This window comes from Piliocolobus tephrosceles, chromosome 13, assembly GCF_002776525.5.
Source record: "Piliocolobus tephrosceles isolate RC106 chromosome 13, ASM277652v3, whole genome shotgun sequence".
NCBI classification, from domain to species: Eukaryota; Metazoa; Chordata; class Mammalia; order Primates; family Cercopithecidae; genus Piliocolobus; species Piliocolobus tephrosceles.
The window spans coordinates 68,886,874-68,907,050 of record NC_045446.1 but is presented as its reverse complement, the minus strand read 5'-3'; the positions used below and the strand labels follow the sequence as shown (position 1 = coordinate 68,907,050).

General features: G+C 45.2%; 1 protein-coding gene across 1 annotated transcript in view; it reads left to right on the top strand.

Moving 5' to 3' along the window:
* The window catches only part of TENM4 (teneurin transmembrane protein 4), an 800,850-nt gene that overhangs the window by 723,089 nt on the left and 57,584 nt on the right, over positions 1–20,177 (top strand). Inside the window, exons 21-25 of the mRNA XM_026446989.2 lie at positions 4,345–4,606; positions 7,275–7,542; positions 10,742–10,885; positions 13,995–14,244; positions 16,513–16,533. Coding sequence (XP_026302774.1) covers positions 4,345–4,606; positions 7,275–7,542; positions 10,742–10,885; positions 13,995–14,244; positions 16,513–16,533 — 945 coding nt within the window. The remainder of the gene's footprint in view (positions 1–4,344; positions 4,607–7,274; positions 7,543–10,741; positions 10,886–13,994; positions 14,245–16,512; positions 16,534–20,177) is intronic.

Here is a 20,177-nt window from a genome sequence, read left to right as displayed (position 1 = left end):
TAGCCTTTGGGGAAAGCTCACTCTGACACCTCCCGATTCCTCCTGTTTGTGCTTCCTCTGCAATTTCTACTGCCCACTGAGAGCATGGAGCTAAATATCAGCCATGTTTCCTGCATCAGCCTCCTAAATTACATCACAGTAGCCAAAATTGCTGCAATTGGTTGAGTTTCAGATCAATTCTTACCAGTGCATTTTGGGGCTTACATTTTCTTCCCAACTCAGCCTAATGTATGGGAAAGTTGTCACTTGTTATCACTTGTTCTCTTAGTATCCAAAAATCTCTGTTACATGTGAACAGATATCACTGCCCTCCCACCCTTCCTTAACTCACCTTCTTTCTTACCTCTCATGCCTTAGGAAAAACCGTAAGACTAAGAGATATGGTCTGGAAATAACAGTGTGCGCAAGTGGACTGAAAGTCCAGGGACCCTGTATTCTTCGCTTTCCAGGAAGGCACCATGATACTTGCCCTCATTCAGCTCCCCCACCCCTACACACACGCACACGTGCACACATGCACGCACAAACACACACACACACCCACTTGCTGAAATCCCAGACTTCACACCTTTACAGAAGCTTACAAACAGAAAACAGTAGCAGAGAAGTTAGCCAGAGATCATTTAAAAAAAAGGAAAATAGAGGCCATGAAGACAAACTAAAAGAATAACAGGCAAGAGATGCAGATTAGGTTCACTGAATTGAAAATTGAGGGCCAGGCTCAGTGGCTCACATCTGTAATCTCTGCACTTTGGGAGGCCATGGTGGAAGGATCACTTGAGCACAGGAGTTCAAGACCAGCCTGGGCGTTCAAGATCAGCCTAGGCAACATGGCAAAACCATGTCTCTATCAAAACAATATACAAAAATTAGCTGGGTGTGGTGGCATGCACCTGTAGTCCCAGCATCCCAGGAGGCTGAGGTGGGAGGATCGCTTGAGCCCAGGGAGGTCAAGGCTTCAGTGGGCCATGATTGCCCCAATGTACTCCTGCTCTCCAGCATGGGTGACAGAGTGAAACCCTGTCTCAAAAAACAGAAAGAAAGAGAAAAGAGAGGAAAGAAGAAAAGGGGAAAGGAAAGAGAGAAAAGGGGAAAGGAAAAAAGGAAAGGAGGGGAGGGGAGGGGAGAGGTAGAGGCCAAGACAAGGGAATGTGTGAGGCCCTGTGCTTTTCCCATCTATTATCCCATCAGTATAATCAATAACCCTGCCAAATGATTATGATCATCAGCTTCTTTTTACAAATGAGAAAATTGAGGCTTGGAAAGGTGATATAATTCAGCCATGGAGCAAGTAGTAGTGTTCAGAATGGCCCTGCACTGTTTGGGCTTCATATGACACCCAGGCCTTCCCTTTGGGGTCACATTCACATTCATATCCAAAGCAGGGTTTCCCCTCCAGAGAAGCAGGCCTAGCCCCAGCTCATTACTTGCTCTTGGCAAGGCCATCTGCCCTCTACTTGCTCACTGCCTTGGGAATATGTCTTTCCATGTTTGTCTTTCCTCCCTCCTCATATACAACCTCTCATGAAGGGAGCTTATAAGTCTGGCTGAAATTCTGTTTGACAGTTAAAAATGTTCTATCAAGGCACAGATGCTATTCAGTTCTGTGACAGAAAAATTGTTCTTTGAGTATTTCCCCAAAATCATGGGTGCTCTCCTAGAGAGCCAAAACCTGAATTCTTGATTCAAAATAAACCCCACCCCAGGTGTTTCTCTGTCACTGAATGATGGTCAGGCCCAACTTCACCTAAGTGAATGCAGAACAGGCAAAGGGGTGCTAGCTCCTGCAAAGGGCGGAAGAGTCAGGCTGTGGAGCTTGGAGCCCCAAATCTGGGGATGCCATCTACCAAGAGCAGAACTTGACACTAGGACAGGATGGCTCCATGCAGAATCCTTGCAGTCTCTGGAGGAGAGAAGAGCAAGCTGCAGGAATGGGCCCATTCCCCCATGGTGGATTTATCAGGGTCAAAATCAGACCCTGCACTGAGGTCTCTCACACCAACTGCACAGGTGAACCTTAGATTTAACTGCAGTAACAGCCAAAGTGAGAAGGGACGTAGGGTGTTTAGTAGATGTCAGTTCAGGAGCAGTTGATGCTGTCACTCATGCATTTATTCCATCAACTTTTAACCACCAAGCACTGGGCTAGTTTCTGAAAAGACAGAGGACTCGATGTCTCTGGGCCAGAGAGCTCAACAAGCAATCACAGTGCAATGCCATGCATGTGGGGCAGTGGAACCCAAGGAGGAAGCCGGAATTCTGACTGACTAAGGCTGTGTGGAGGAGGTGAAGTTTGAGCTATCCAGTTTGATAGTTAGGAGTTCTCCATCCAAAAAAGCCAATGAAGACAGGCCTTGAAAATACCTACTACAGCCAGGTTGTGACAGAAGGAACGGACTAGTTTGAAGTCACCCCAGCAGATAGAAATCAGGCCCAATGAATAAGAAGCTGGAAAGAGAGGGACTCACACTTAGTTTAAAAAAAAAAAAAAAAAAAAAGTTCTAACAGTCAGAACTAACCTAAAACAGAACAGTCCTCCTGTGGATATAGCAACCTCCTCATCTCTAGAATTGTGTAAGTAGGAACTGAATGGGCCTTTGATGGTGGTTCTACAGAAGAAACTAATGCATCAAATGGGAGGGGGACTAGGTCAGATGACCATTAAATTCCTCTCTAGTGGTTCACCTATTACTTGATTTAAACTTTCTGTTTTAAGAAGGGAAAGGACACAAAATTCTAGTCTTATATCTTTTTTTTTTTTTTTGAGACAGGTTTTACTCTGTCACCCAGGCTGGAGTGCAGTGGTGGAATCTCAACTCACTGCAACCTCTGCTTCCCAGGTTCAAGCCATTCTCCTGCCTCAGCTTCCCAAGTAGCTGGGATTACAGGCACCCACTATCATTCCTGGCCAGTTTTTTTGTTTTTCGTAGAGACAGGGTTTTATCATGTTGACCAGGCTGGTCTCGAACTCCTGACCTCAGGTGATCCACCCTCGATCACAGGTGTGAACCACCATGCCTGGCCTAGTCTTATGTCTTATTGCATGATGGGGCTTTAAGTAGCAGCCACGCTATGCCCTCTTTTTACTTCAGCAGAGCCAGCCTACAGGATTAGTGATGTGCCTTGGTTCACATGTGGCCCTCTTTTCCCATTGTCTATAATCTGAGTCCATCTGATTTCTAAACATGTGGCTGCAGAACCCTCAAATCAGGTTCCTGGTGGGGCTGGACAGTGTCAGAAACATTATGTGTACAGATAGGGAGGAACTCAGTTTTCTTTGATGTTCTAAAGTAAAAGTGCATGCCAAGGCTTGGATGGGAAAGTGCCTTGCTAGGTTTGTCTGCAGGTGATTGGAGTTAAGATGCCAGCACCAAACAGAACTGCCAGTATGTTTCTGGCTAGGTCCTGTTTGGGCACAAGATATTCTGGGGTGAGGCAAGGAAGACTCTGCCTGTACAATCCCCACAAGCCTGAAAAAGGAAGGGCTTAGCAGGGGGTCATCTAGGATCAGGGAAGGCCTGAAGACCATCATAGAGCAGACCTATTTGGTGTGACATTGATGACAGAACTAGGGCTAGGAAGGCAGGTTTCTCCTCAGACCTCCCCAGCATCCTCAGAGGCTGATGAACAGGGGCTGGGCTGCCAGCTCTCCAGACGCCGTCACAGTGATCTCATCTCAACTAGGAGGCTGGCACTCAGTCTTCTGGTTCCCCTTTCACTTGTAAGATACTGTGATTCTAATTGAGCCATCTTTAAACTGCTTAGCTATTTTGTAATTGCAAAGGCCTTTGTTGAGTAATCTATCACAATTAGAGCTAAAATTGCTGTGGAGTCATAGAATCTTAGAGATTTAAGAATAATCCATTTGAGCCTTTGCATTTTACAGATGAAAAAAATGAGGATCAAAGAGGCTAAGTGACTTATCCAAGGTCACACAATAGTTGAAGGCAGAGCCAGGACCAGGCCCTAACACCCAGATCAAGGCTTGTTCTGCTTTGTTCCCTGACTTTTCACTGGGCTTCGGCTCTGACACAGTTGAAAGGCCCTAAGTACCAGCAGCACCACTGTCAGCTCTTGTGTGTCCTGGAAAATGACTCTCCACAGCAGTGGTTCATTTCAGCAAATTCTCTGTGTGAATCATTTTATGGGGGGAAAAAACCCTGCTTTCTAAAATCACTGCCATTGTTTGGAGCTGCAGTCAAATCTTTAGGCATTAGAGCCTCCCTCAAGAAATGCTCAGACCCTTTGGTGTAATTTTCTCTCCTTTCTTGGTCTCTCTCTTTCCCATCCTGGTTCCTGCTCTTTCTGCTCCCCACCCCTTCCCAACCTTCCCCTCCCAAACAGCTTTGACTTGGTGACAAATGGTGGCATCTCCATCATCCTGCGGTTCGAGCGGGCACCTTTCATCACACAGGAGCACACCCTCTGGCTGCCATGGGATCGCTTCTTTGTCATGGAAACCATCATCATGAGACATGAGGAGAATGAGATTCCCAGCTGTGACCTGAGCAATTTTGCCCGCCCCAACCCTGTCGTCTCTCCATCCCCACTGACATCCTTTGCCAGCTCCTGTGCAGCGAAAGGCCCCATTGTGCCAGAAATTCAGGTACCCAGCTTTCCTAACTGCATTCCACCACACTTTTATTTCATTTTGGGGGTGGAAGAGGATCTCAGAGACAGTGGAAAGAGAGAAAACACCTCTGTAGGGCTTGGGTCAGGTCCCATCAGCCTGTTATGCAAAATCCAGCCACCAAACCCCACAACGGGCATGGTGTAAGGGCATGAGGGGCACCCCTCTTACAGACAGAAAACACTTGAGCACCTGGAACTGCCTAGCACACTCTGGTTTATACTAAATTCTCTCTGTCTTTCCCCTGTCCTGGTTAGTTCACTTCTGCCTACTTTCTCCTTTTCCCCAGCATCCTATGTCCCTCTCTCATTATTTCTGTTAAAAATATTTAAAATAAATGGTCCTATCAAGAGGAAGAAGCCCAAGGATCCCAAACAGTGAGCATTATAATAAAGATTAAATGAGAAAAATATATATGAGGTGCTTAGCACAATGTCTGTCACCTAATAAGTACTCAATAAATTTTAGCTATTATTATTAAGATTATTTAACACACGCCGCCTTCATGCCAATTAAGGCCTTGGCTCAAATCTATATATACAACTGCTTTACTTAACTATCATTAAAAGAAGGTAATTGGGAAAGATGCATTTTAATCTGATGGAAATCAAGATAGATATTTTCGCCTAACAAAGCTCCGCTAGTTGAATTTCCTTCGCTGTCCCCAGCCCAGTTTCTAACGGCAGCAGCGAAGGCCTGAGGAAGAGGAGAGATGTCAGTGCAGAAGCCCAGGAGAAGTCCTGGCTGTCTCACCTGCCTAAGGAGAACTCAGGCGATGTGCCTATTAATAGACTGCGGGCGCTGGTGGAGCAGGGAGTTTATACATTTTTGTGTGTATGTTTCATGCCTGGCTGAGCAAACACCTTTCCATGCGTACCCTGTTGAGTGGCTTCTGATGCCAGCCAACAAGAAGGACATACAATCATTCTGAAATTCTCATTGCACTCACAGGTTGAAACCTCCTTTTCAGAGATTCAGCGCCTGTCTCCCGTCTCAACTACCAGGCTGACCTTTCTTATGAAATGGTTGTCAGTGGAGACAGAGCTTGCTGGAGAGAAGTAATTCGTTACTCAACGCTGGCTCAGCTCCAGCTAAACATTTTTCCCAGGAGCAGGGACTCTGGAACAAATGGGGTTAAAGATTGCACCCTCTTTACAGTGCTCCCTGAGCTGGGTGCCTGCACATTCAGTTAGGGCAAAAACCTTGCTTATTATCAGATTCATGAAATACACATAAACAAACTCTTGGATTTTCCCAGTCCTCTCATAGGTTAGCCTTTGCAAGTGCTAGTAGATATGAATTTTAAAGGGTATGTTAAAGAAGGTAAATATTTTTCAGAGCATCAGGATGGCACTTCAGTCATGCCAGGGGCTCACCAGGGTATGAGTCCTGCTTTGCCTTGAACTCATAAGCTATAGTTTAGGAAGATTGCCTTGGTTTAAACCCAATCCCTAAAATGTCCTGTGTTCAGGAGAATGACGTGAGGGTAAGTGTTCACACTTGTCTATGAAATGGACAGGATGAAAAAGGCCCACATCCACTGTAAACATAGGGTAGAGCAGCCATTGTCCCGTGAATAGATATATTAGCCTCAATCGATGTAATGTTCCTATCTTGAAACAGAGCCCAGAGCATCAGGCTGATAAACTTGTCTGCTTTTGCTGTCTGCCTGGGCATGCTGGCATTCATTTAAACTTTCCAACTTAGAACTGGGCTCATTGCACCCAGTAGCTAAGTGACCTGAGCGTTCCCCAGGTCACAGCCTTCCCCACTCTGTTCATCTGGCACTGGAGCTGGGGCCCAGAGTGGCCAGAAGCTCTATGCAGGCAGTCCAACCTCTCTCTGTGGATGAGCTAGGGCTGTGAACCACAGGTCCTGCCAGGCTGTGGTCTCAACTCTGCATAATTATTTGTTTGGTCAATATCTTGTAGTCTCTGTTTAATTTCCTGAAAATGAAAGTCATTTGGAACAGATCTCATTTGAAGAAAGTTTTGAGAAAGAAGCCATCCTTCCTGCTCCGGCAGCTGGCCGCAGGAGTCTCTCTTCATGACATCCCTGCTGCCAGCACCAGCAGCAGCAGCAGCAGCACTGCATGCCCCCTGACAATGTTCCTGTGCTAGGCACTTTACCTATGTGACCTTTCTCAGTCCTCACACAAAGCCAGGGAGGAGACTGAGATTCAAAGTTTCCGTGAGCTTTCTAGGATAACACAGCTCATGAACCAGTAGCAATGTGATCTAAGTATTTTATATGCATATCCTATGTGTTCCTCTCAAAACTGCAATGAAATGAGTGCTGTCATCCCTGTTGTACAGAGCAGGAGGCTGAGGCTTGGCGAGGTGAGGTGACTTTTACAAGGTCACCACATGAAAAGTGGCCCCAGAAACCAGGTCCTCTGACATGTTCTACCCCTCCCCAATCTTTCTTCCATCTCATTTATGTTTTTCCCTTCCTCTTCCTCCTCCTGCTTCTCTTCACCCTCTGCTTCCCCTCTTCTTTCCACTGTCTCCTCTTTTTTACCCCCTGCTCTCTCCTGCCTTTCCCTCTACCTCCTGAACACCCAGAGTCCATGGGGCCGCGCCATCTTCCCTCCACCGGGTGAGTTGACGACCGTCCCTTGCTGTGATCTGCCTCTGCTTTCTAGGCTTTGCAGGAGGAAATCTCTATCGCTGGCTGCAAGATGAGGCTGAGCTACCTGAGCAGCCGGACCCCTGGCTACAAATCTGTCCTGAGGATCAGCCTCACTCACCCGACCATCCCCTTCAACCTCATGAAGGTGCACCTCATGGTAGCAGTGGAGGGCCGCCTCTTCAGGAAGTGGTTTGCTGCAGCCCCAGACCTGTCCTATTATTTCATTTGGGACAAGACAGATGTCTACAACCAGAAGGTGTTTGGGCTCTCAGAAGCCTTTGGTAAGCCTCCCGGCTGCAGGACTCAGAGAATAGCACTTGCAGGGTGCACTCTTTCTACCTCCTTGGTTCCTTATTCCTTCCTTCCTCTTCTCAGATGAAAAGTACCTAAGGCTTAATTGACCTTTAAGACCTGTTCGTGACTGGCCAGGACCTAAAAGAATGTACTGAGAGACATGAGTGTGGAAAACTCGACCATTACAATAAGGCTACAGAACCAAAGGGCCCTGGAAAGTGCCGTACTGGCTTGTGAGGGGCTAAAAGAGGGCATGTGGCACAAAGGCAGAACCAGGTGGACATTGCCTGGCCACCCCACAGCCATCCTGTGGGAACTTACCCATTGAAATAGGAAAGCTAAAAAATGGTTTCTTTCATTTTTTTTTTTTTTTTGAGGTACAGTAACTAAGATTCTTCCTCCATCAGAAATGCTTTTTGGCCTCTTTACCCAGTCAGAGAGGTCATCTCTTTGTTGTTGTTGTTATTGCTGTCTCTTTGTAAGATGAAACAGAAGTTGGCTGTAACGTCACCTGGAGTCCCAGCCTCACTTGGCACTTGGGCTTCCAGGGGCTGACTGTATGCGTTTCTGCTTCCAGATTAGAGAAGGTCCCAGGAAGGGCTCAGAGCTGGACTCTTAGCAGGTCTAACCCTGCAGAGCTGATCCACCAAGCACTTAAGAGTAACTGTCCAGCAAATCCCTTCTCGTCTTGAACCCCATTCCAATTTCATTCCCTTAGGTCCAGAAAAGGCAGAGATTCAGCAAAGGCAGAATGAGGAAGCAGAGAAGTAATGTTATTCAGAAAGGAAGGGAGAGAAGGAGGAAGAAGAAGAGGGGGAGGGAAGGAGGAAGAGAGGCAGGGAAGGAGGGAGGAAAGAGGGAGGAAGGAGGGAAGGAGGAGAAGCAAGGAAGGCAGGGAGGGAGAGAGGGGGGAAAAGAGGAGGAGGGAGGTGGGAAGGAAATGAAAGAATGTTGCTTGAGCACCTGCTGTGGGCAATGTGCGTCCCTGTACATTAGCATCTCAGTTAATCCTTATACTCTGTGAATCAAAGATTCTCACCCTCAAATTCTGCATGAAGAAGTTGAGGCCCAGAGAAGTGAGATGACTTCCCAGTGACGCACGGCTAGGAAGGAACAGAGTTGGATTTATTCCAGATCTTTCCTATGGGTTCGCATCCCATCCTACACAACAAGGGCACAGTGGGAGCAAAGGTGCCGTCTCTCACTGTTCATGATCTCTTCTGTAGATCAAGCCACTTCTGTCATCTTTTTTTAAAATGAGGCCTTATAACCTCTTGAGATAAAATGATCACTTCTAGTGCCCACCAGTCGGTGAAAAAGGGAAGTGACTGGGTTGGAATCACTTTCCTAAGATCACAAGTGACCAGTAAGAGGCACAGTGGCTGCTTAAGGAACTCAAGGCCATGGGGGAAGGGGTCACAGGGACGTCTTCCAGCCCATTCCCCTGTTGCCATAAATGGTCGGCAGTCTTTTATGGCATCTACAAGAAACTTTAAGGAGTTGCTCAATTGTTAATTCCCACCGGAAAATAGTGCATGCCCAGAAAGACGCTTGGAAGAAATAACATTCCTGTCTCTGCTGGTTCCTTTCCATAGTCCAGTTACAGGGCTTTTTATACAGCAAGGTCAGGGAGGCTGTCATGTTTAGCCTTCATCCCAGTGACCTTCTAAGGGGTCCTGGATTTATGAAACAAAAGTAAATCCAGGGGATTTCCAAGCTTTGAAACCTCAAAGCAACTTCCAGCTTTTTAAAAGTAACCCAACTGAGTTCCTTTTCTATATATTCATTATAAATGATTTTAAATATTTTTCCTAATTTAAAAAACACCATAGTCATTAATAAAAATTTGAAAAATGGACAAAAATAGAAAAAAGTCATATGTGATCCTGTAAACAAATACAATTTCATGTGTAATTTCTTTTTCTTTTTCTTTTTTTTTTTTTGAGACGGAGTCTCGCTCTGTCGTCCAGGCTGGAGTGCAATGGTGCGGTCTCGGCTCACTGCAGCCTCTACCTCCTGGGTTCAAGTGATTCTCCTGCCTCAGCCTCCCAACTAGCTGGGACTACAGGCGCCTGCCACCACGCCTGGCTAATTTTTGTATTTTTAGTAGAGACGAAGTTTCACCGTGTTAGCCAGGATGGTCTCAATCTCCTGACCTCGTGATCTACCCGCCTCAGCCTCCCAAAGTGCTGGGATTACAGGCGTGAGCCACTGCACCCAGCCCGTAATTTCTTTTAACTCAGAAATACCATATATAAACAGTCTTTTCAACTGAGCATTGCTCCATAAGCATTTCCCGGGTCACCACATAGTCTTCTTCACTGTGACCCCAGGTGGCTTCATAGTATTCCTACAGTGGAGACACTTGGATTTGCTCACCCTCTCACCCGTCTTGAACCTTTAGATTACATCTAATTTTCCAATATTATAAATAATGTTGTGGTGAAGACTTTTATGCACAAAGTATTTTCCATACTATATTAGTCCATTCTCATATTGTTATAAATACCTGAGACTGGGTAATTTATAAGAAAAGAGGTTTAATTGGCTCATGGTTCTGCAGGCTGTACAGGAAGCCTGGCAGCATCTGCTTCCAGGGAGGCCTCAGGGAGCTTTGACTCATGGCAATACGCAAAGTGAGGCAGCCATCTTACATGGCAGGAGCAGGACCTGGGTTGGTGGGAGGAGGTGCTACACACTTTTAACATCCAGATCTCAGGAGAACTCACTCACCATCATGAGAACAGCACCAAGAGGATGGTGCCAAGCCTTTCATGAGCATCCACCCCATGATCCAATCACCTCCCACCAGGCCCCACCTCCATCCAACACTGGGGGTTACAATTAAACATGAGATTTGGGTTGAGAACACAGAAACAAACCCTATCACATACTAATGATTATTTCCTTGGAAGGGATTCACTTAGATCCTTTTAAAGTAATTGGTACATTTATTTTAACTTTTCCTCAAATGTAAAATTGCTCTTCCAAAAGAAAAAAAGAAAAAATTGTTAAGGCTAACGCAGCAATCTTGTGTTAATATTTCACATAGTTCTGGTTGCCACTTAGAAATATGATCCTTTTTTCCTCTTCTACAAAAGATAAGCCAGGGGCCTTGCCTACAGGTCTAAAGGCCAAAGAGTGGCTTAGCTCACTTGTGCATTTTGCCTCTTCTGTCACTTATAGTTTCTGTGGGTTATGAATATGAATCCTGCCCAGATCTAATCCTGTGGGAAAAAAGAACAGCAGTGCTGCAGGGCTATGAAATTGATGCGTCCAAGCTTGGAGGATGGAGCCTAGACAAACATCATGCCCTCAACATTCAAAGTGGTAAGTGGATTAATAGAATTACTTGAACCAGGCTGGGGTGGAACCTTGTCTCATATCCCTTGTGCCCTGCCAAACAAAAAATTCGCACTTTGAATCCCATAGGCTCCTATGTGATCAGGGAGCTCAATCAACAGATGTTGCTTGGATACTTCCTTTGAGCCTGTCACTGTGCTAGGCACTGGGGATGTAGAAATGAATGGCCTCAAGACTTGATGCCTGTGAGACACAAATACTCGCCAGGCAGTTTCAATGTTGTGCCACATCACAGGGCACTATGAAGGCTAGAAGAAGAGCACCTCACCCAGCATCTTGGTTCATCAATGTGTCCCTTTGGCAAGAACTCCTGAACTGAGTCTCAGATGGTCTATAGGATTAGCCCTGTGTATCAAGTAGGGAGAACACTCTAAGCAGAGGGCATGGTATGTGCCAAAGCGCTGAAGCCTAAAAGAAGAGTTACTGGAGAGAAGGTTCATTGTGATTTAAGCAGAGGATGACATGAAGGGAACAGCAAAAGACAGAGCTTGGGTGTGAGCAGCTGGAGCCCAGGGTAAGAAGATTAGGACTTTCAACTTCATGCAAGGCAAGTGTCAAGCGTCTGCAGGGACTAAAGCATGCAAGTGGCACCATCAGATCTGTATTTTAGATAACTCACTCTGACCATGAGCCGGGATGGGACAGCTAAATGTGGTAATGATGTCAGATATCACCTGCCTGATCTAAAAAGGCAGTGAATGCCCATCAAAGCCACAGCTTGTTTTGGGGGGGAATTGACAAACTAATTCTAAAATTTATGATAGAATACAGACTTGTAAATAGCTAATGCAGCCTTTAAGAACAAAGAAGAGGGACTCACCAAATATTAAGCTATCCTAGAAAAACCATGTTATCTGAAACTGTGTGGTGCTGGCACAGGAACAGATAAATTGATTCCATGGAATAGAACGCGTTCAGAAACTGGCCTGGGAAGAGTAATTAAACTAGGCTTTGGCCCCAAGTTTCAGAAAAGCCAAAATAACAGAATTGGAAAAAAAGTTTCCTTCTCACTCACCTCACTTCCCACTCTGCAAGTCTGGGGGTAGATAATCCAGGGCTGCAGGATCTGAGACCCAGGCTCCTCTATCTCTATGCTCCACTCGGGCTTTCGTCTCCAAAGTCATGATCCAATGGGACCACTTCAGGTCCAGCCTTCACATCCACTTTCCAGTCAGCAGGAAGGAGGTCAAGGATGAAGAGCAAGTCCCTTGCATTGTAAGTTCACTTCCCAGCAGCTGCTCATATCACTTCTACTTACATGCCATTGCAAGAACCTAGTCATGGATGTAGCTGCCCTGGAGCCGGGGATCATGGTCTGTTCCAGGCAGTCACGTGCCCAGCTAAATAGCAGGGATTCTGTAACTGCAAAAGAAGGAAAGGGTGGATAGGGTGGATATCAGTGGGCAAGGAGAAGTTTTTGCCACATACCATGTATATATAAGAACTTGGAACGTGACAGAGATAGCATCCTATATCAGTGGAGAATAGATAGGTGTTTTAGAACTTAGTATTGGGAAAATTGGCTCAATATGTAGAGAAAAATGAAGTCCTCACTTCACACTGTATACAAAATAAATTCAGATGTTTTCTTAAACATCTCAGTGTGAAAGATAACACTTTAAATTTGATGGAAGAAAATATTTACAAGGCCAGGCACCGTGGCTCATGCCTATAATCCCAGTACTTTGGGAAGCCAAGGCAAGAGGATTGCTTGAGGCCAGGAGTTTGAGACTAACCTGGGCAACATAGTGAGACCCCATATCTACTAAAATAATTTTTTTTTAAAAATTAGCTGGGTGTGGTGGCACATGCTTGTGGTCCCAGCTACTCAGGAGGCTGAGGCGGGAGGATCACTTGAGCCCAGGAGTTCAAGGCCACAGTGAGCTGAGAACATACCACTACACTCTAGCCTGGGCAACAGAGTGAGACCCTGGCTCAATTTAAAAGAAAAAAAAGAAAGAAAAGGAAAAAGAAGAGAAAGAGAAAGAGAGAAAGAGAGGAAGGAGAGGGGAGGGGAGGGGAGGGAAGGGGAGAGAGAAATTAGTAGAGTACTTGTAAAAATCTCAGGAAAGGATTGCCTAAAACCTAACAAAGCACAAACTTTAAGGTAGAAAAATGATTGATTAGAGTACATAAAAAGTAAAGATATCCATCGAACAAAGGACAGCTTTGACAAAGCTAACAGGTAACAGTTTGGGAGACAATCCTGATTATCTGTAAGAGCACAGCTCACTCGGGCTTCAGTATGGAAGAGGTGAGGCAGCGGGCAGAGGATCCAGTTTGGAGGCTGTGAAGTGTGCAGGAGGAAAAGGAGGATCCAGACTAAAAAGAAACAGGATGGATGTAGGAAGAAACTTTTGAGTCATTGAGGTTAATCCCCTGATTTTGTTGGTGGGGAAACAGGCCCAGGGGCAGTTAAAGCAGTAAAGAGACCTATACAGGAGCTGGGATCAGCCCATTAATAACAAAGCCAGGTAAAAACCCTGTCGCTTCTTGACTCTCTTTTGGTGAGAAGAGACTGTGAGTTTCACTCATTCATTTCTATAAACATTCATTGGCATGTACTCTGTCAAGCTCTGTGCTAAGCACTGGGGATACAGAAAGGAAAAAGACATAGTCTCCACACTTGAAATGGTATCGATTGAAAGAGAAAAACAGGTAAGTGTGATAAATAATTCATGCTATCATAGAGCTATGGACTGGGTACATGAGATATGGACAACCTACCTGAGAGGCAGTATAGGTGAACGTCTAAGGGCCCAGACTCTGGAGCTCTTCCACTTACCGTCTGTGTGACCTTGGGTAAGGTCGGTTAAGCTACCTGGACAGTCCCCTGTTACAATAGGGATAATAATAGTACCTATCTTACAGAGCTTTGGAGTGAATTAAATCCATATGACTTGTTTGGGACACTCTGGGTTCCACTGGAGGGTGAGGCAAAGCCTTGGGCTATGAGCCTGGAAATGGTCGATGGAGATCTTGCATGCCTTGCAAAATCAGGGTGACTCTGTGGCCAACCACAGGAAAAGATACCCATTTCCTGCTCCATAGGCAATTCTGTGTTTCCTTGTCCCAGGCATCCTGCACAAAGGGAATGGGGAGAACCAGTTTGTGTCTCAGCAGCCGCCTGTCATTGGGAGCATCATGGGCAATGGACGCCGGAGAAGCATCTCCTGTCCCAGCTGCAATGGCCTTGCTGATGGCAACAAGCTCCTGGCCCCAGTGGCCCTCACCTGTGGCTCCGATGGGAGCCTCTATGTGGGTGATTTCAACTACATTAGAAGGATCTTCCCCTCTGGAAATGTCACCAACATCCTAGAGTTGAGGTATGTAAGGTGATGCTTTCTTCATAGTTCGTAATAACATCCCTTTGCCATCCTTTGGACCCCGCCACATTACCTACTGAGCCCAGGGATGGGACAGAGCCTTGCCTATCAGACTCTGGGACTTTTCACCTCCCAGCTCAAGCAGCTGCTGCTTCCCCGGTGCACTGTAGTGAAGACAAGCCACCTAGGACAGGGAGATGTCCCCGGCATCCAGAGTACATCTGTGACGTAGACGGCTGCTAGCAGCCAAACATTAGACTCCTTGGAAGCCACTGAATCTTCTTTCTGTTTCCTAGAACTAAACTGATTAGAATGAGTCACATGAATCTTTTTTATAAAAACAAGGGGCTGGGTGTCATTGCTTATACCTGTAATCCTAGCACTTTGGAAGACCAAAGCAGAAGGATCACTTGAGGCAAGGAGTTTGAGATCAGCTTGTGCAACCTGACAAGACCCCCAACTCTGCAAAAAATAATTTTAAAAATTAGCTGGGTGTGGTGGCACCTGTCTGTAGTCCTAGCTACTCAGGAGATTGAGGCAGGAGGATCCCTCGAGCCAAGGGCAATTCCCTTCAACTGACCGATATCGAGATAACTGACCTCTTTGCTCCTCAAGTGCTGCAGAGGCAGCTGAGTCAGCCTCTTTCCCCATCCTGACCCTGAGTGATGGAGTGCAGCCATGCTTATAGCTCAGGGAAGGACATGATGTGTTGGATTTTTCTCTATGCCTCCCTAACCTAGATCATTTTAGAACCAGGACACTGTCATAGGGTGGGCTCAGGAGTCATGGAAGAGCTGTGCTTTAGAGATAAGGGAGCCTCACACTCCCTTTCAAGAGGAATTGCACCAAGCTCCCTCCCAACTCTTTTAGGGAATGGAATCTGCCTGTCTTCTGGGCCAAGGTCCATGTGAACAGGACGGGCCCTAGAGCTGGAAAGCCTTCCTCCACAGCGGGCAGGGGAAAAGAAAACTCACTTTTGCTGAGTTCCTACTATTTGCCAAGCATAACAATTCTATAAGGTGTTTATTGTTATCCCCCTTTGGTAAATGAAAAGATGGAGGCTTAGGGAATTTAAAGAACCTGCCTGAGGTCCAGCTTCTAAAATGGTGGACCGAAATCCAGAGATCATTACACACCTCTGCCTCACCAAAGCCTTGTCACCTGGCCCAATGAGGGCCACTTCGACTTAATGCCTTGTTAAGTTCCTCCCTGGAGGTAGGTCCTGCTGCAAGAATCTCACTCTGCAGCGCACGTGTGAAAGGAAGGCAGGGCCAACAGCCATAAGCCCTAAAGAGAAGGGTTAGTATCCGCCCCACACACAGGGCCAGACAAGCACACACGCAGTAGGCTCACAGAAAATCAGCTATCGGCTGAATGAGAAGAGGACTACCAGTGGAATATTCTCTGCCCTTCTTCTGTCTATTATGAGTCTGACTGGCACAGACATCTGTCAAGGAAGAAGGATCCCTTGAGCATATTTGTGTCAGTCAACTGCATATATGCACCACAACAGAAAGCACTGTGGACGAGGAAATCAGCTCGCCTCAGCAGAGAAGCTATACAACTTTGGACAAATCACTGAACTTCCCTGGACCTCTGTTTTCACCTCTTTCCAATAAGAGACCCCATTTTCCCTGCCTCCCTCCTACAGTTGTTGGGGAGATCATGACAGTGGATAAGGAAGGGAGATATAAGTAAAATTAGAAAAAAATAAATTTAGAAGTATATTATCATTTTGATATATTTTTTCTTCCAGTCTTTTTTTCCTAGGACTGTTTCTGTGTCATACTCTCCCTTCTAATTATAGTCTATCTCCAATTCTGTATTCTTTTATGAGGAGGCTCCTGGGAAGTGACCCAAGTTTGGGTAACTCTTTGTAGGAAAGTGTGCACGTGGAGACACAGAGCAGTAAGCCTGTGTATCTCTGGGTATGTGTACGTACAGAGGAGAGAATCCACCATTCCAATCTCTGTCTTAGCCCTTGTTAAAGCAGCAGAATGTGTCAACCTAGTCCTCTTCCCCCAAAGTCAGCAGTAGTGGTGCAGGCGAAACCATGCCTCTTCTGTGATATGTACTGCTTGTAAGTGAACTTACTGACAAGTAATATCCAATATAAAATACATCAGTGTCATAGCTGCTAAGTCTTTATTTATTATAGTATTGTATAGCACCATTGCTGTCAAGTTTTCAGGCTGCTAATAATGCTTCTAACGCTGCTGCTAACACCTCATTCTTTCTTCTATTCCCTGCTCTCCTGTCTTCTGTCAGAAATAAAGATTTCAGACATAGGTAAGCCAACCAGTGGAGAATTTCCTGCCTCACCCTTGCCTTGTTGCATTCTGTATGGTAAGCTGCATGTGTCAATTTCAGATGGCTGTACGGCAAAATAATCCTGTGTGACTGGAACTGATTGGGGCAATCAGTTGCAATGGGAGGAAGTCATTAATAATGGCAGCAATGCGTGGCAGGAGCCTGAACCCCTTGGATCTGTTGCAAAGTGAGGCAGTTACTTTGATAGTCTAAAAGTGATATGGGAAAGAATTTGAACCTTGGAATAGTAATTTGAATGCTACAGCCGGCTTATCCTTAGAATAAATGAGGATATCATCCTAACTGCATTGAACAACTTTGATGGTCATGATAGGAAGTCCTGAGAACATCTTGATCAGGTGAACAATCTGGAAGAAGACAGGTTTCACATTTACACTTCTGTGGGCATTCAAGGTGCCTCAGCTTAGGGATGCCAGGCAACCCCACCCAAAAGGCTTGCCATCAAGGAGAAAGGAGACTCCCGGAACCAACTGCAGAGGTCAATCCCCAAATAGGAACTTTGTCCCAGAGTAGGTTTGTCATGTAGACTCACAGCGACATGCAGTAAACAGAAATGGGTCTAGTCAAGCACACCAAGAGAATTGTCTGCCTGTCAGCATCACCTGTCACTATGGCGTTCACCTGACTCCTGGATAGCAGTCACCTCGGTGTCCCCTGACCTCACACACATTGTGATGACTTGAAAAGTAACCATGGGCAGATGGAGGTGTGGCTTGCATGGCCACAGAAGTGGCTCTCAGTTATCTAACTGTGGCTCAGATCAAAGTGGCATGGGAGTGGTGCTAAGTGTGGATGAAAGAAAGTCTTAGGGATGATGGAAAGAGTCAGACAGACCCAGAATCCAATAATGATTCTATCTCTTTCGATAGAAGTAGCTGCATTATTCGTGTAATAATTGTATGTGTTATTTTAAGATAATATTTATTATATAAGTAGTAAATATTATAATTATTTAATAATTAACATGTATAGAGCATTTACTTTGTAGCAGATAGAGGGTTATGTGCTTTACATGGATTGTAGCATTCTCTCCCCAAACCACTCTGTGAAGTAGATATCCATGATTACATCCAATAGACAGATGAGAAAACTGAAGCTCCCCAATTATGTGGCCTTGAAAAAATTCCTTCATCTCTCTAAGCTTTAGTTTCTAACATAAGGTTAATAAAATCTCCCTTAGAGTGTTGTTGTAATGATCACAGAAGACGTTTGTAAACTATTCAGTACTTTCAGGCACAGGGAGGAGCTCCAGAAATAGTAGTAATAGTAATAATAATGATAACATCCTAGAGAGTTAACAGTATTATAATTTATTATCATAACAGTTTGTATCATATGATAATGATGATGTCTCCATCTTTACCAAAAAGGAATTAAATCCTCTTACACCCAAAGACACATGTATTAGAGTAAATCAAATAGAAATTGGTAACAAAAGAAAAAAGGAGGAAACATATATGTGATTATTTATTAGATTAAGCTCTGAGCTTCCTGGCAGCCAGTGTAAATAAGAAAACATAATTATTTTCATACTTTATAGTATCAGAAATTGAAAACTCGCCCATTTCTCACACGAGAAATTTTTTTTCCTGACACTGAAATCTGAGATTTTCAATGAGTTTTGAATGGATGATACTGAACTATGTAATGGTCCATGCCTTCAACTTCAGTTGTACAGAAAACACAGAAGTACATTTCACATGAAGGTCTTGAATTAAAGCCTAGCATTTAATGTGGAAACATCCAGTTAGTGGTGGCGGCTGCATGGGACGCAGCCATGACCCACGGGGACATAGCTGGGAAGAGTCAGGAGGCCAGGTGCTGTCCAGCCCTGCTACACGTTCGCTGTGTGGCCTTGGGCTGGTTACCTGGTGTTTCTGGTTTCCAGTCTCATCTATAAACTGAAAGAGTTGTGGTTTGGAAACATTTTGCTTCTGATGTTCAGTGATCTTTTTATATATTCATGGTATGGCTTTAAACCCTTCATCAATTCATTGTTTTCTTGGGTACTAAAAATTTTCTAAGATGAACCAAAGTAGAAAGGAAAAAATGAATCACTTTCTGCCTTGCAGTTTTCTAAAGACAACCAGAAGACAGAGAGCCTGGGTTCAGCTCTGATGTTAACTGCTACCTGGATATTGGCAAATCTCTTCCTCTCTCTGGACTTCAGTGTCCCCATCAGTAAATGTTGGCGATAGATTTAAAAAATTAGAGAGTTGTGTCTCTTCCTGCATTAACTGTCTCAGCCACTCCCAGTAATATGTCTGGCCCCATGACCGGCAACTTTAGCCTGTGTGTGTGCTTCCCCGGAGCAGACTCATGTCTGCCTTTTGCTTTTCCAGCCTCAGTGCCAGCCTGCTGTGCCGGGCATGCTCAGCACAGAAACCTATAACCCACGGGGCATCTTCCTCTATGGACTCCTTCAGGAAACCAGCATCTTTGCCTCTTCCCAGAACTCTTCCCTAGGGTCACAGAAGATGTTTGAAGCCTTTTCTTCAGAAGTACATTTGAACTCAAGTGTCCATCAAACCCAGCTACACATATTATATTAACTCAGAGCCCTTAACTGTCTCAGGAAATAGGTTGAGCAGGACAAAATAAAGTCTGACATACTTAGTGTTTCCATTATGCACCAAATCTTCTAGAAGTTTCTAAAGGGACCAGCTTTGCTTAAAAGCTACCATTTATTGGGTATTTTATTTTTTAGTGGAACAGGCACTATGCTCAGAGGTTTATATTCTTCATGCAATTTTGTCCTCAAAATAATCCTTTGAAATAGGTGTGACTATCCCCATTTCTCAGCTTAAGAAAACTGAGGCTATGGAAGTGATGTGACCAGGGTCACTTAGCCAAGTGGATGGTAGAACTGGTATTTGAACCCTTGACTGTGTGGCTCTAGCACTGAAGCTCTTCCCACAGGTTCTGAGAACCAGGGAATCAAGTTCTGCCAGAGCTGCCAACTGCTGTGGTTGAAGGACACTCCTTTGCATGAGGCAGACCTTACTTAGAGACAAAGAGAATTCTCACTCGGAAGCAAGTGAGCCTGTGTGTCCCTACAGACTCCTACACTCCCAGCTCCTACTGGGAAATTCCAAACACCATCCAGAATGAGGGCAGAGTGAAGCTTGGCTTCAGCTCATTAACTTCAGGAATGGTACCCTGAAGACCTCTTGATTTTACATCACTTCCAGAGAGACTGAGGTTATGTTTGAGGAACTAGAAAAGAATGTGGGTCCTCAGAGACGTCTACAGCAAACTGAAAATGAAATTGTGATCTTACTCTCTGTCCAGCCCTGCTCAGGATACTGATACTGGGCATCAGAATTGAATCAGACATGGTCCGTTTCCAGGAAATGCTGCCTGTCCACACAACCAGGCCTGAGGCCTCCGCTGAAGGCTGTCTTCCATCTCATGCTCTGAGACATTGATTATTTGTAGAGTATTCTGAGGCCTTGCTGCTCAAAATACAGACAAGCAACACTGGCGTGCTCTGGGAATTGTTAGAAATGCGGACTCACAAGTTCTGCACCCCAGAACTAGGAACTGAAATGTGCATTTTAACAAAGGCTCCAGGTGGCACATTAAAGTTTAAAAAGAACTGC